The following is a 15,963-nucleotide window of genomic DNA, read 5'->3' as shown; positions in this document are numbered from 1 at the left end:
CTTCACACGTGCCAGATCAACAAGGCCAAAGAATTTAATTTTTATGAATTTGTTTTCAATTATTATATTCGATCTGCAAAAGGTATGCTACATTTTTGTGCCTCTATTTTAGTGAATAGTATTCATAATACATTCATAACAGTTGTAAATAATTTTGAGTATATAAATTTTGTTAATTTAGAATCAATTCATTTAAAAAATTATATTTTACAAACTATGCGCAGGTATGGACGTAATGCCTATCAGTATTGACATCAAGTGTGAGCGATGTGTGTTGATAAAACGCGGACCGGACCAGAACGCTTGACAAATTGAATTTTTCTTTTAAAAAAAATTGAATAAATTAAGTGTTCGGCAACTGTGCATAATTAAGTAACATATATTTTTCCATGTAGTTGTCTTAAAAATGAAAACGATAACGCAATTCAAACACATGTAATGTATGTAAAAGCGTAACAAAGGGAACAAAACAATACTGTACATTATTTGCGGAAATTGCGACTCTGTATAGCGACATCTGGTCACCAGCTGTTGGTCGCTTGTAATGTTGAAGACTAAAGTGCTTTACACACTGTACGCGAGCGATTGCTGGCGCGAATTTCGCGACAAGTACATGCACACTGCTCGCGAAAAAAACACAAAAAATTCCTCTAATTTTCAGTTGTCAGTGACAATACTCGCCGTTTCGTGAAGCAGTTTTTGCTGAACAATGATTAGCAATAACTTTGAGGTATTGTATGCATTTATTAGTTTGATAAATAGTACAAATAGACAATAACTTAAAACTTTCTATCCCCATGTTGTAAAAGAAAGAAAGAGCTGTTTTATTTAACGCAAGGGGTCTTTTATATGCACCATCCCATAGACAGGATAGTACATACCACGGCCTTTGTTACACCAATTGTGGAGTTGTAGTTGCAGCTACTTTTATCATAAAGCACTGGATGTTCTTGGACGGCTATTATCAGTTCTTCCTTTTTATTTTCTTTGGTTGACGGTGCCATTTTTTTTAACCACGTTAAATGACGTTGCAGGCGAATTGTCAACGCGTACGAAAAAAATAGGATTGATTCTATTTTTTAAATTCGCTCGCCTGAGTATTCGCTCGCTCTCCATTCGTACGCGTGCAGTGTGCATTCACAGTATAGTTTGTGTTTGTTCTATATTTTTCACACGCTCGCCTAGCTGTCTAATTCGCTCGCGAATTCGCGTATAGTGTGTAAAGGCCTTAAAGCTGTATCCTAACCGGCCGCGAGCGATTATTTTAGAAATGATTGCTTTCAATTGCCGCATCCTAACCGCACGCGTGCAACACAACATAAGTATCTGTCGCGCCGTGCGCGTGCGATTAGGACACGGCGATTGAAAGCAATTTTGTTAGTTATTTTTAAATCGCTCGCGTCGCACGCGTCCGGTTAGAATACAGCTTAACTTTTAGTGTTTTTAATTGGACGATTACTGAAATTATTATACAATTTAAGTTCGACATTTCATTACATCAGTTTAAAAAATAATAATCATAATAAATAAATAATCTATTAGTTACTTGAGAAATTTTCGGTTCTGCTATGTTAAATAAAAACATTTAAAATAAGCTATACTCATAGTTAAAAAAAAACGTTTCTAATACACACGCATGTAACATAATTGCTCGCTCATCGGCAGGCGCGTACAGAGGGGGTTCTGGGATAGACCCTCCCTCCCTGCTTAAAACTAATTTTCTTCTTTTTTTTCCTCAATATATATTCTGGAGGAATGGGCCCTCCCTCCACCTCTCCTCACACACACACACACACACACACACACACACACACACACACACACACACATATATATATACACACACACACGCGCACAACGATGGACACCACCACCCACTCATCCCTCTCCCGCTTCGTAATTTTCCGTAAACGCGGCTTGGTGGTATGGGGGAAATCAAGCAAAATAGAGTCAGATGGCAACACAAATGCATGTTTACAACTTGTAATTTATTATTGATCTAAAATGTACCAATTTTTGTCTGCTTTCATGTAATGAAACTTACTCTGTAGACCTGGGCCCCTTTCCATAACTTAGGGCTAGAATCACCGTATGTACATAAGGTAGATATGTGCTTTAGGTGATCTTAGCGCTAAGTTTGCTTTATGGAATGGGGCTCTGGGGCCTAATTCACACAGCTCTCTTAGGCTCTCTTAAACAACATCACATAATCTTTGCAAATCTTTTTGCATTGCACTGCAAGATTGCAAAGTTACAAGAGTTTGGTGAATTAGGTCCCTGGTTTCAAATACTCATTTCATCTTCAAATGATGGTTTAGTTTTCAGATGTCTTAGACCAGAGGGTAGAATTTGACAGAATGGAAGATGGGGAATGGTTTTGACTGTCAATGCTTGGGGAAATCGAATATGGTTGGCAAGAAGAAACTACATTTCCGCTATCGTCAGTGACAAAAGACACTTTAAATCGGTGGGGCTTCTTCTGAAATTTACTGGGAGAACCATCATCGATACTATTTGTACCAACACTAATACTTTTATTTTCAGTAATGTTGGATACTTCAAGGGATTCTTTCCCAGCAGCATCGCCAGAATGGTTATTTTTCAGAACATTACTACTGCTTTGACTGACAAAACTATTTCCAAGATCTGAGCATTCTGAACCCATAACCTTTAACGTTGGAAGCTTTGACTCGTTTTTTGTATTCTTTTCCTCAGTATGCCAAACTTTGTCATTAGGTTTTGATTTCCTGACATCTCTACTCATCAGTTCTACCTGGACTTCAACATCACTTAAAACCACAGGCTTCTTCATCAAACCCTTGCTTGAATTAATACTTTCCTTGCGCTGCAACAGGAATGCTCTATATAAAGCTTGCATATCGGTGGGCAGCACCACTTGAACAGACCGAACAGAGTTCCACGTATTGTATTTGCTGCCACCACGGAGAAACGATGTGTATGAAGACACTGTGTCGTAAAGAACAGATGAATCGGATCGCAGATCAACATCCATGTATTCCTCAATCTAATTAAAATTAGCTCCACTATTACATGTGGATCTAACACCAGCCAGTTGGAGCTCATGTCCACCAATCAAAACCTTACTTGCTGAATCCTGCCAGTGATTTAAAAATAATTTGAAAACATTCCAAATTATTCTGAGGGTATACGATATGTTTCATGTGAATTATGGAGAAATGGAAAATATTTACAGTAACTAGCCCGCCGGACCAGAACCAACTAAACTTTATGAGCCCACCAGAATTTCTACTCGAACAAACATAAAGTTAAAACAAATACAAAAGAAAACATTTTACAAAAAAAGAGAAAAAGTCTTTAATGCTTGCTAAAGTTAAAATTATTATAAAAGAATTGAATATCAGCCCCAGTACTAAAACAAAATACAGGGCATTTATTCACGCCGAAGGCGTGCCTGACTGGGGCGGATTCAGGGGGGCTCCCCCCTGAAAAGTTTGCAAATCAGGACGCCTGTAGATGCATTATGAGCCTTTTCTGAGTCATTTTTTTCTATCATTTTTTTTGAGTCAATTTTATAAGGATATTTTATAGAATCATGTCACGGGGATCCTGTAATACCCGTAACTGAATAAAACACTATTATCCAAATATCTCTCCTAACTGTATATCTATTAGATATCTCTGTATCGGGCAGTTATACCCGAGTGGCTCGGCTCTAGGTATAATCAGAGATACGATCTTATATAAAGTATATGTAATATAGCAAGTTTAGTTCACTAGAAAACACAACAAAACACAATACACTTTGGAATCTGTATTAGCCTTAAGCTGACAAATATATTTGCCGCAGTTAATGGTTTACAACAACAATAATAATAACAACCCAGAACTAATCACTTAATTAGTTAATCACTAGGTGTCTAGTTTACACAATACTCTAATCACTTCACCGTGACACAACACCCACACGTGTGATAATTGAGAAATGCTTCCAGGGGAGCTTAATTAATAAAGGAATTACAACTCTATTCCAACTTGGTTAATTTTTAATTAACCCTTAACTACTCATTCAGTAACCTTGTAATACAGAATTAATACTGGTACCTATCACAATAAAGACAATAACATACAGTTTACCTAGGTCCTCTAGGATGACCGGCTAAGCTTTATATTTTTAGAACAGTGAAGCCTACAATTTACTTCGTCAGTTACCGGAAACACTGTCTAAATAATATTGGTATAATACAGTATTAAAATATTTAAAGTCACATCAATCACATCAAGGTTATACAACAGAGCAGAAAAATATATTTACCAGTCCAGACGGACAACGTTCCCTGGGAGCCTTCCTATGTTTCTCCCCGATATCTCTAAAATCCTATCTATTTATTCAAAAATCTGAGAGACAGCGAATATGGGCTGGAGGCACAACGCGGCACCTCACCTATCATGTGAATTTGCCCCAACTCCCAGAGACGGTATTTTTCCTTAGATGGCCAGACTTACTGTCGCCTAGTTCGCCAAAAATCACGGTCGTAAAACCGCACTATCGTAGGTATTACGTAACTACTGGCCACATGTCCTCCACACCTGGTCTAAGTGTGTATTAGGGGGGTACGGTCGCGCGGAGGTATTATGTAACCAAGTGCACACAGCCCTCTGAAACAATTAACATCGCCACAGGCGAGAAAAAATAAGAGCATGTTCCGTCATATATATATATAGCCATTTATTAGTAGTGAAAATATATACAATTAAAAGCACACATTTTTATTACATTTTTATATATTATACTGTGTGTGTGTCGGGGGGGGGGGGGGGGGAGGGGGGGGGGTGTTGTAGCAGAGGCTGTTGGGTGTAACCCAAGTATTTTTCAAAAACTAAGTTTCAGTTACATTTTGATACATGTATTATACATGTTCATTTTTTTATTTGCATTATTGGTGTTTATATGCATTTATAGCAATGGGGGGATGTAGGGGTGGGGTGGGGTGGTGTAGCAGAGGCTGTTGGGTGTAACCCATGTATTTTTAAAAAGTAAGTTTTAGTTACATTTTGATACATGTATTATACATGTTAATATTTTGGTTTTTATTATTGGTGTCTGGTAATATCTATTTCTTTGTCCCATGAAAAACACATTTTTAGCTTTGTTCATATTTATTCGAGCGCGCGCGCACACACAAACACACACACACACACACACAGACACACACACACACACAGTATAATATATAAAAATGTAATAAAAATGTGTGCTTTTAATTGTATATATTTTCACTATGTGATAGTCCAACTACTAATAAATGACTATATATTCCCCCCCCCCCCCCCCCCCCCCCCAGTTATTTATATAAATTTATTTAATGTTTAGCATTAATGCAAAGTGACTCATATAAGATGCAAGTCAAAACATACAATTTCACTAGAAAAAATGGACCGCCAATAAAGGTGGAATGTACACAATAATAATAATAATCTTTAGAACAGACTATAGGATGATATTCAGCCATTTAAAAAAAAAATGGAGTCACTTTGAACGTCAGAAGGATTAAAAGCTTGGAAATTTACTAATCTTGACATTGTCAGGTATGTAAAAAACGATCATGTTGGAGGAACATATATTTGCCGACAACAGGTGTTTGGATTTTTACGAACGTTCAATATTAGTGTCAGAATCCGTCCTGTAAAATTTCCAGTGCTGATTTATTTACTGCCGTCGAGATTCAAACGACGCCAGTAGAAGTTTTGAATCTCAATCGAGATTAGCACATACCCCAGCCGCTGACAACATATACCAGCTGTGGTGCACTGGCAGGAATGAGAAATAGCCCAATGATGGGGATCGATGTTTAGAGAGTCACGCTTTAGAATTTAGAAAATTCAGGACCATGGCCAGTTTTGACAGTATTCTGGTTTCTTCAATGTCCGGTTTAGTCAGGTTTCACCGTACATGTGTAGTTACATTCCACCAGTATCACCTGTGTCAATCTCAACTCCGCTGTGTATTGATGACAAACATGTGTAAGTGTTGTATAAAATGAGTGAAAAACACTTTCAGATGCACAACTTAACACAGAACAAATATTTCAACAGGTGGCACAATGCCAGATAGGGAAAAAAAAGGAATACATGTATTTGTTTAACAACACCTCTGCACATTATTAAAATATAGCTATTTGGTGTCTAACATATGGTTACGGCTAGCTCCAACACTCGCCAAATTCGTCAATTGTGAATTTTAAAAAGTGTCCAATTTAATATTACTTTGGCAAATAATTTCATGTAATAACTCTTTTTTTTTTCTTTCTTTTTTTTTTTTATAGAAAATAACCATGTTTCTTAAATTTTTAAAGTTTAATAAATAATTTGGCAAAATATTTTGCTATTCAAGAATGAAAGAGAGGTAAACACACTGCTACCACATAGGCTAGTCCTAATGAAAACAAGCACTTACTTTTATGTTTAAAATTTGGATCGTCAATTACTGCAGTGTTATAAACATTTGATAGTTTGCTTACCATATATCATTATGCCTAAAATAGCCAACTCTGTGAATATGATGACCCCTTATTTTGCCTCTCAATATCTGGTAAACGAAGGATGGTACTACATGTATGTATAATTGACTAAATTTTTTAAGTTGAACCACATAATCGAGATAATGTTCACAGTTCACAGGTATTCACTTTGGTGAACAAATCAAATTACAACTATTATATTTTAATAAAGATTTCAAGATATCTAAAAAAAAGAATTAAATCCCATAATGTTGTAAAACGTTGTTGTTCTTTCATTTTTATCTTCTTCAAATAAATGATATCGATCGCATTGATATCACTAGTTTCGTTTTCATAAAGATGATGCAATTGGTATTTAGTACTCAAGATACCACTACCGTTGTTTTCATAAGAGTTAATACCCAAACAAAATGAAATATTTGTAATCATTTATTAGGAATTGCAGAATAAACAAATGAGTCAGTAAAAAATAATCAAGTAACGGGTACAGAAATGGAAAATATTTCACTTGCCCGCCGGACCAGAACCAACTAAAATTTACTTGCCTGCCAGAATTCTATTTTGTTTTCCCGAAACAATTGCAACATAATCATAAACATTTAAAACATGCAAGATGCAAGGTGCTAAGAGTTGTCTCCCTTTGCGAAACACAGGGTTCGAAATGGTTTCAGGGTGAAACCACACGGAATCCTTGCTGACACTCTTACTACCCAAATAGCTAACAAAAAAGCTGTAAATACCTTGCATAGTTATTTGTTTTTAAAAAAAAATCCAATAAATTTGGAGGAATTTCATGACATGTTATTAAACTCTTGAAAACTCAAAATATGTGTGTACTTTATTTAAAAGTTTGACTGTTAGTGTAGGAATTTTAGTTTAATTATAAAACAAAGATCTGAAAGGTAGTAAATTTGCTAGTTTTTGATAGGGTGTACAGGATGGTAGGCCCTGTGAACAAACTGTATAATTAATAGTACAGTACAGTGAAGAATAGCACCCACTTCAAATAATAGTAATACAATTAACGTAAATAACATTTTGTATGGGCATTTTAGCAAGTTTTGTTTTAGATCCAAGTATAACCGACCTGTCATTTTGCTATATTGTTACCTTTATTTAAATAGAGTAGGAAAAAAAAAAAAACTTACATTTTCGTCCTGGGGATGGGAAGTGCTCCGGCACCGCCACCGCCACCACCACTACTACCACCAATAATAAACGGTGCATCTAATTGCTAATAACAATAGGTTAGTCACTAGTACCCGGTGCCGAATAGCAAATGTAGGCTAAATGCAGTTTATATATAAAATTTATTATTTGAAACACTGTAGTATAGTCAACATGGTCAGTGACGGACTATTATTCAAGTATCATGATTGCTGCAGTAGCCACTTCCTCAACAGAAGCACCCATGTTCAATGATGTTGGTAAAGTAACTTCCTGTTCCAAATTCATTCCTTTTGCTGTCCAGGACAGAACAGTTGGAACATGCCCAGGAGAGGTGAAAGTGTAACAGGAGGTGTAGTTATTCAATTTAATATCTTGCACCATCTTGTTAGATCAACCCAAGTTCGTATCTTTATTTATAGCCAACTAAGAATAAAACAACTAAACGAGATGGTCTCAACTCAATCAATCATTTATTTACAAAATAAAATCATAAATCATTCTTTTATATAAAAAAAATAAACATGTGTTTTAACTTTCAGGGCCCTTTTAAAACTACATTAAAACAAAAATTAAAGAGCGGTTTTTCTATACCATAACTAAAAAAAAATAAACCCAAATTATTAAACCCACTAACCCAACTCCGAAGAGATTTGGGAGGGGGGGGGGGGGGGGGGGGAGCAATGAGTGAAGAGTACTCATCCTCTGCCAACTCCAAACTAAACGTAGCGTAGCGTAAACTCTGTTAACGTGCCTCTATCCAATTAAGGTTCAGGCACGTCTCTCCCACACCCAGTTGTTATGTTTTGCCACTAACATAGTAACAAAACTACAATACCAAATACTTCAACATGGCCGCCTTGAACACATTTTATTGACTGCCCTGCGCATGCTACAAAAGTAAACAATATTATTCCGGTCTCCTTAAATACCGTCATTGTTCTAAACAAGTCAAATACACAACATCCCTCCACCTTTAGTTGTTGTAGGCCATTTGGTCCTGCAGTTTCAATGTTATTTACTGGAACTTTTTTTTCTTTTTTTTTCGCACTATGTTAACATGTTAAACTGAATTACGTAAAATAAACACTTTTAACATTCTCTACATGTTAAAACTAATACAACTGCACTATCTTGTGCAATACCAATTGAACATTTATTAACTAACACAAACTATCTTGGAACCAACGTGGCTCCAGCAATCATGCGGGGATTATTGTGCCCCAACACAACATGATTGCTATAAACACACATAATCTTGAAATCTACGTGGTGGGTGGACATCTCGTCTTGGATAACGACGGGTTTCACCTTGTGTAGAACACTTTTCTGGAGCAGGTGCAGGTTCCCTCACACTTTTACCCGAACCACTGTTAGGTGTAGGTACACTCATTGAGTCTGGCTTGTCTGTAGTAATCTCCGGTGAATTCATCACTGACGTAGTCCATGATGGTATCCAGACTGCTGGTTTTTGTGAGATACGAGAATCACGAATATGGTCTACATGCCGCCTCCACTGTATTCCTGGTGCCACTTCTACACGGTATGAAACGGGACCAGTCCGTGTACGGATTATCCCTGGAACCCACTTGTTTTGTCCACGATAATCTCTCATGATTACACTTTGACCAGTTTCAAATATTCGATGATGTGCAGCCCTATTCTCCTGCATCGACAGTTGCTTGTTTCTCACATGTTGTCGTAAATCTGGACGAATCAATTCTAGTCGAGGCATGAGAGTCCGACCCATGAATAGTTTTGTGGGTGGTTCACCAGTCGTCGCTTGTGATGCATTTCTGTATGCCAAAAGAAATTTGGATAATTTCTTCTGCACAGATCCACCATCTTGTTTACTGGACCGCATTGCCATCTTGAATGACTGAACGAATCGTTCGACAAGGCCATTGGTACTTGGGTGATATGGTGCTGATGTAACATGTTTGACACCATTCGCCTTCATGAACGTTGCAAACTCTTCAGAAGTGAACTGTGGGCCATTATCACTCACCAACTGGATAGGCAGTCCATTTCGAGCAAATATCGTGCGTAGGACTTCCACTGTTCTTCCAGATGTCGTTTTGTTCATCTGAACTACCTCTGGCCACTTTGAATACGCATCCACCATTATTAAAAACATTGTTCCTAAGAAAGGACTAGCAAAGTCAACATGGATTCTCTCCCATGGTTTTGTAGGCCAAGGATAAATCGGTGCCTTGTGGGGTGCTGTTTTCACTTCTTGGCAACCCACACAACCTTTTGCCAAAATTTCGACGTCTTTATCAATACCAGGCCACCAAACATGGCTACACGCCAACGCCTTTATTTTGACAACTCCGATGTGTCCTTCATGAAGTTCTTCCAATATCTTCCTGCGAGATGAATGGGGTATGATAACTCTCATTTCCCACAGCAAACATCCTTGATGTACTGTCAGTTTATTTCTCCGATGGAAGAATGGATCAAAATCCACATCTGGCGATTTCACTGGCCATCCAGTCATTACCATCTCGTGAACTTTTGATAATCCTGGATCATTTCTCGTTTCACGCTGAATATTAGCATGCCTTACTGGTAGTGTGTCAAACTGTGCAATGTGTAGCACCTCCACAGGATCAGTGTTCTCGTCGACAGTTTCTTTGTCACCACTATCAACTGGTAGACGTGAAAGACAATCTGCATTTCCATGCATTTTGGTATTCTTGTATTCAATCCGATAATTGTGACCAGCCAGAAATAACGCATACCTCTGCAACTGTGCTGCTGTAGTCATTGGAATTCCCTTTCTAGGGTGAAATATTGATACTAGTGGCTGATGATCTGTCAGCAGGGTGAATTCTCTACCAAACAGGTAAGTATGGAATCTCTTAACTCCCCAGATGAGTGCGAGAGCCTCCTTGTCAATCTGGGAGTAATTTCTTTCTGCTTTGGTTAACGAACGAGATGCATAGGCGATTGGTCTCTCCACTCCGTCATCCATCACGTGAGATAAAACTGCTCCCAATCCCACTGGTGACGCATCACACGCAAGACGGATAGGTAAGTTCGGATTGTAATGTGTCAGCACTTCTGGTGATGTTATTAAGGCTTTAACAGCACAGAATGCCTCTTCACACTGATTACTCCATACCCAGGGTTTATCTCGTCGCAGAAGTTCATACAGTGGGTGAAGCACTGTTGAAACATCCTTCAAAAACCTGTTGTAGTAATTCACTAGTCCTAAGAATGTTCTCAGCTGTGACACATTTTCTGGTTTAGGAGCTTTTACAACTGCTTCAATTTTATTGTGTGTCTTATGCAATCCTTGCATGTCAATTTCATGACCACAGAATGAGATTCTGTCTTTGAAAAATTCACATTTTTCAAGCTTGATCCTCAAGTTGTATTTTTCTAGACGCTGTAAGACGTTTTCCAGGTTCTGCAGGTGTTCCTCATCTGAACGACCAGTAATGATCATGTCATCAATGATACATTTTACGTCTGACAAGCCTTGGAATACTATATCCATAGCGCGTTGCCAGATTGCTGGTGCTGATGCAATCCCGTATACTAAACGGTTGAAACGGTACAGCCCCCTTTCAGTGTTAACTGTTAACAAGTCACGTGACTTTTCATCAACTTCCATCTGTAGATAAGCCTGACGCAGATCTATCTTTGAAAAACGCTGACCACCAGCTAGTGATGCAAATATGTCCTCAATGCGTGGGAAAGGGTACTGATCAACTTCTAGAACTGGGTTTACTGTGACTGAAATCACCACACAATCTTACAGATCCATCCGGTTTAATAACAGGCACAACTGGTGTGGTCCATTCGCTGTAATTGACTTTAATAAGTATTCCATCACTTATTAACTTTTCAATCTCTGCCTCCACCTTTGGCTTGATGGAATATGGAACGGATCTTGCTTGCATGAACTTGGGTTGCACGTCCGCTTTCAAGTTCAGTGTTGCTTTAATGTCTTTTAGAGTACCTCTGTCACTCTGAAATACAGACTTGTATTTCTCAACAAGTCGGTCTACTTTTGCCATCGTGTTTCCACCATTCGATGATTTCGAGACTTGTAGCATTTTAATTAAATGCCAGTCCAAGTTTATTTCCTTTAACCAATCTCGCCCTAATAAACTTATGTCTCCCTTTGGAACGACATACATCTTCAACTGCTTACACTGTTTATTGTGCTCAACTTTCATACTTACAACGCCAACTGGTTTCAGTTTTTCACCTGAGTAAGTTTTCAAACTAACATCTGTGGGTTTCAAGTCTGTCACTTTATTTGGAAAATATTTTTGGAAAGTTTTCTCTGCGACCACTGAAACAGCAGATCCTGTGTCGAGCTCCATGTCAAACTTCAGGGGACAATATTTCGAAATCTGAGGTAACCGGGAGTCGGTTCACGTGGTTTTTACCTAGGTAACCAATTGTTCGGTTACGTGAATTATATTTGCGTAACCTGTGGATTACCTGATCGGTTACCTCAAAGTTACGTTGAAATTATATTTTAAATACATAATTTTTAGCTCAAACAAAATAAAAAAAAAAAAATGTTTTATAAAACAGTTTCTTCAATGCTTGCAAATAGAAAGAAGTGACTTGTAGATGTTTCTTTTGTTTTCGTACGATCGTAGCGTTGTAGATTTATTATCAGTATCATTATTATTATTATTATTATTATTATTATTATTATTATTATTATCATTCACCATTTGCCATCGAGATCGCAAAAAGTAATTTTTAGTTGCCCGAATCTAAAAACCACTGTCCTCGGGGATCGGGCCACCGTATTCTAGAACCTCTGTGCAGCTTGTGGAAGTTAATACTATTGTAAAAGGACTAAATATCAACCTAGTACTGAAACAAAATAGATACATTTGGAGGGACAATGCCCATTCCATGGTGCATGATTAAACTAATAATTTTCTTTCATAAATAACAAATAAAGGCTACCATTTGTCACTGATAGGTAAAATTTAGTATACAGCAATTAAAAAAAGCCCACCAAAAACCCAAACAACAAATGTCCAGTTCCTCAGAACGATAAAACAGGCTACTCATTGGTGCATGATTAGATTAATAAAAATAAATCTTATAATAACATAAAAAGAAAGATCACAATTTGACACCGATATTTTGCGGTGGCGATGCTACTTTCACTTTATCACTGGTACTTCTATACTACAGTGACGTTCCAAATGTTTGTTATTTAAAGCTCATTATGCGATGTTAGTAGTTGTGACATTTTTGCATTTTTGTTTACGTTAAAACCGTTTTCAACCTTTGTAAAATTATAGGCAATCCAATATTATGTCTACATATATTCCTTTAGAGATAGAATAGCAGCAGATAATTTAGGCGTCTTAGCGGTCCGTGCACATTTCTTTAAAACGTTTGGCTCGACTCTATACTGAGTCTTTGGTCGCAAGTTACAACCGTTGCAATATACCGTTGTCTACTGGTTTGCCGCGCATCAAGTATCTAAAAATCAGTCGAAAACATTTGTCGGAATACTAGTAGTATGTCTGCATGAATAAACTTACTGTAATCGTGAAGTCTGAAAGTTTTAATTTCTGATTGTCTACAGGTTACGATGTAACCGATTTGCGGTTCGCGTAAATTTAATTTTGCGTAACCGACACGCGAACAGAACGGTTCCATGGTCTTGCACACACTGGAAGTTAGGGATATAGGTCTATAATTAGTAGGATTGGAAAGGTCCTTCCCCTTTTTTGGAAGGCTGAAAACTTCAGCATGTTTCCAAGCAAGGGGGATGTAACCTTATTTCCAAATTAAATTAAATAACTCCAGAAATAGCTCAAGGATAGCTATTGGCATATTTTAAAAAAACAAATAACTAAAATTATCTGGACCCGGGGCAGTCCCTTTACGATTAGAAAAAGCATTGAGCAATTCCTGGAGTTTAAATGGTAGATTATAGAGTGTGTCACCCTTTGGGCATTTAGAATCCAGGGGAATTTTATCTTCATTTTCTGTTTTTAATTTTTCAGTTTGAAAAACGTTAGAGTAATTAGTAGTTGCTGAGTTATTTCTAAATGTTTGTCCCAACACATTAACCTTTTGTTGATTAGTTAAATAAATCTTACTATTTCTTAAAATATTATTGTGTGTATTTGGTTTCCCCTGGATTCTTTTAATTTTTGACCACGCGTCTTTAATAGAACATTTACGGTCAATTGAAAAACAAAATTGCTCCCATGAGGCTTTTTTAGCTTTTAATATTTCTGAAGATAATTTATATTTAGTTTCTTTAAATTGTTTAACATTTTCACAGTTTTTATCTTTTTGTGACTTTATTTCTTAATTTATTTCTCTGTATTTTTACATTAGTAAGTTCATCTGTCCACCAAGGTACAGAATTAGATTTTACTTTATTATTTGAAATGGGGACTGTTGAATTTGCAATTTTAATAACGGCATTAATTAAATTATCACTAAACTTATTAATATTTTTATTTCTAATCTGCCCATGGTCTAATTTATCACACAAGTCTCTAAACTTGTGCCAATTGGCTTTATTGAAATTCCATTTATTTTTATAATTAATATGTTCTTGCCAATTATCAGAAGTATTATAATTAGTAATGATAGGCATGTGATCGCTACCCAAGTCGTTAAGGACATTCCACATACATTTAGCCGCCATGGCTTGTGATACCAGGGTAATGTCAAGACATGTCCATGCATGATTTATTTCAGAATGATAGGTCTCAGTACCATCGTTGAGACATGCTAAATTTAGTTTATTCATCAATGATTCTATTACTGTCCCTTGTGTATTTGTAAAATGAGATCCCCAAAGTATATTTTTACTGTTAAAATCTCCCGTGATAATTAAATTATCATTAAATTTACCAATTATTTTTAAATAATTTTCTACTGTAATTTGTCTAGTTGTGGCACCCGGATGTATGTAAAAATTAAAAACATTAATATTTTCTGTGTGGCCATGTATTGATACTCCTAGTGATTCTATATTATTGTGAGCATTAATGTTTGGAATAAGTGAATGAGGAATGCCATTCTTGACATAGGTGGCAATGCCTCCTCTAGATGTATAATCATTGTTAAAGAAGAGGCCTGTATAACCTGGTATTTTGAATTCGGTATATAGTGTTTCCTTTTTTTGTTTAACAGTATAATTTCGAATCCAGGTCTCTTGTACACAAATAATATCAAAGTTATTATTAGGATGGTTAATGAAATTAATAAGTTCAGATCCATGACCCATGGAGCGCAGGCCCTTGGCATTCCATTGTAGTACAGTAAGGTCATTTTTAATTTTAACATTATTTATATTATTATTATTATTATTATTATTATTATTATTATTTGTTTTTATACTATGTTTACAATTTTTATTGTTAGGCCTATCTCCCATAATAGAATATGAAGCAATACTAATTAAATTTAAAATGCCTATGTTATTCAGTCAATACTAGTATTTGTACGAGTATCAGCAACAGAGTCATCCAGTAAAATTAAACATTTTTCTCTATAGTACGAGATGTTTCTGTTGTTGGTAGAGTCACTAATGTTGTTAAAGCCTAAATGATTGTTCAGTGCCCCGCAGTCCAACTCGGAAGCTTCCCTAATAGAAGCCAAAGAATATTTTTGATTTGTGGGTTTGGAGATAGCCTGATTTAGGATGAGTCCTGTAATTAGTCTTGTCAAATCCAACGCTGTTATTTGGTAGTTGGGATTGACAGCTCTATTACAACTTGCGTTGTTTTGTGAGGCTATATTGGCAAATGAACCTCTGTTTATTCCCTTATAGCTAGTGAAGCCCCTGCCAGAGGAGTGGGTAGGCGCAGGTGCAGCCCCTCTGGAAGATGACCTACTCTCTAAGAAGTCAACCGCCTTTAAGTAAGCATTGCACCTTTTGTCATGGGTGCAGTGAGACTGCTTACAGTTGGCACAGGACAAAGGCCGTGTGCATGGATTATCTGGCGATCTCTTCGGGTGGCTCTCCCCACACCTAAAGCAAGTAAGTGGGGTCCCTCCTGGTGGACCTGCACCTGTTTACATTGTGACCCCACCGCTGACATTTTGCACACTTAACGGGCTTTTTATGAAAGTGTAACATTGTGTGTCCCACTCCATCAAGCAAGAGAATGTCAATTAGTGTGGGCTGGGCCAAGAGGAGATCTAAAAAGCCATTTTTCCAAACAGTAGCGTTGGCTATAGATAGGTCCCGGTTTTCCCTCCTTAACTTACCTATGAGGTCGGACCCCAAGTGCCCCATCAGGTTAGTTCTAATAATTCTTCTGAGGGGGGGGGGGGG

General features: G+C 37.1%; 1 protein-coding gene across 1 annotated transcript; it reads right to left on the bottom strand.

Moving 5' to 3' along the window:
• Positions 1 to 8,907: 8,907 nt before the first annotated feature.
• LOC121368625 (uncharacterized protein K02A2.6-like) lies at positions 8,908 to 11,289 on the bottom strand. The gene has a single exon (XM_041493364.1). It carries the CDS (start codon positions 11,287 to 11,289, stop codon positions 8,908 to 8,910), a length of 2,382 nt encoding a protein of 793 aa, XP_041349298.1.
• Positions 11,290 to 15,963: the final 4,674 nt, after the last annotated feature.

This window comes from Gigantopelta aegis, chromosome 3, assembly GCF_016097555.1.
Source record: "Gigantopelta aegis isolate Gae_Host chromosome 3, Gae_host_genome, whole genome shotgun sequence".
Classification (NCBI taxonomy): Eukaryota; Metazoa; Mollusca; class Gastropoda; order Neomphalida; family Peltospiridae; genus Gigantopelta; species Gigantopelta aegis.
This window is presented reverse-complemented; position numbering and strand designations above follow the sequence as displayed.

Bases quoted from the DNA above. Each gene is read 5' to 3' on its own strand.
- LOC121368625 (XM_041493364.1), bottom strand. From the start codon at position 11,289: ATGGAAGTTGATGAAAAGTCACGTGACTTGTTAACAGTTAACACTGAA.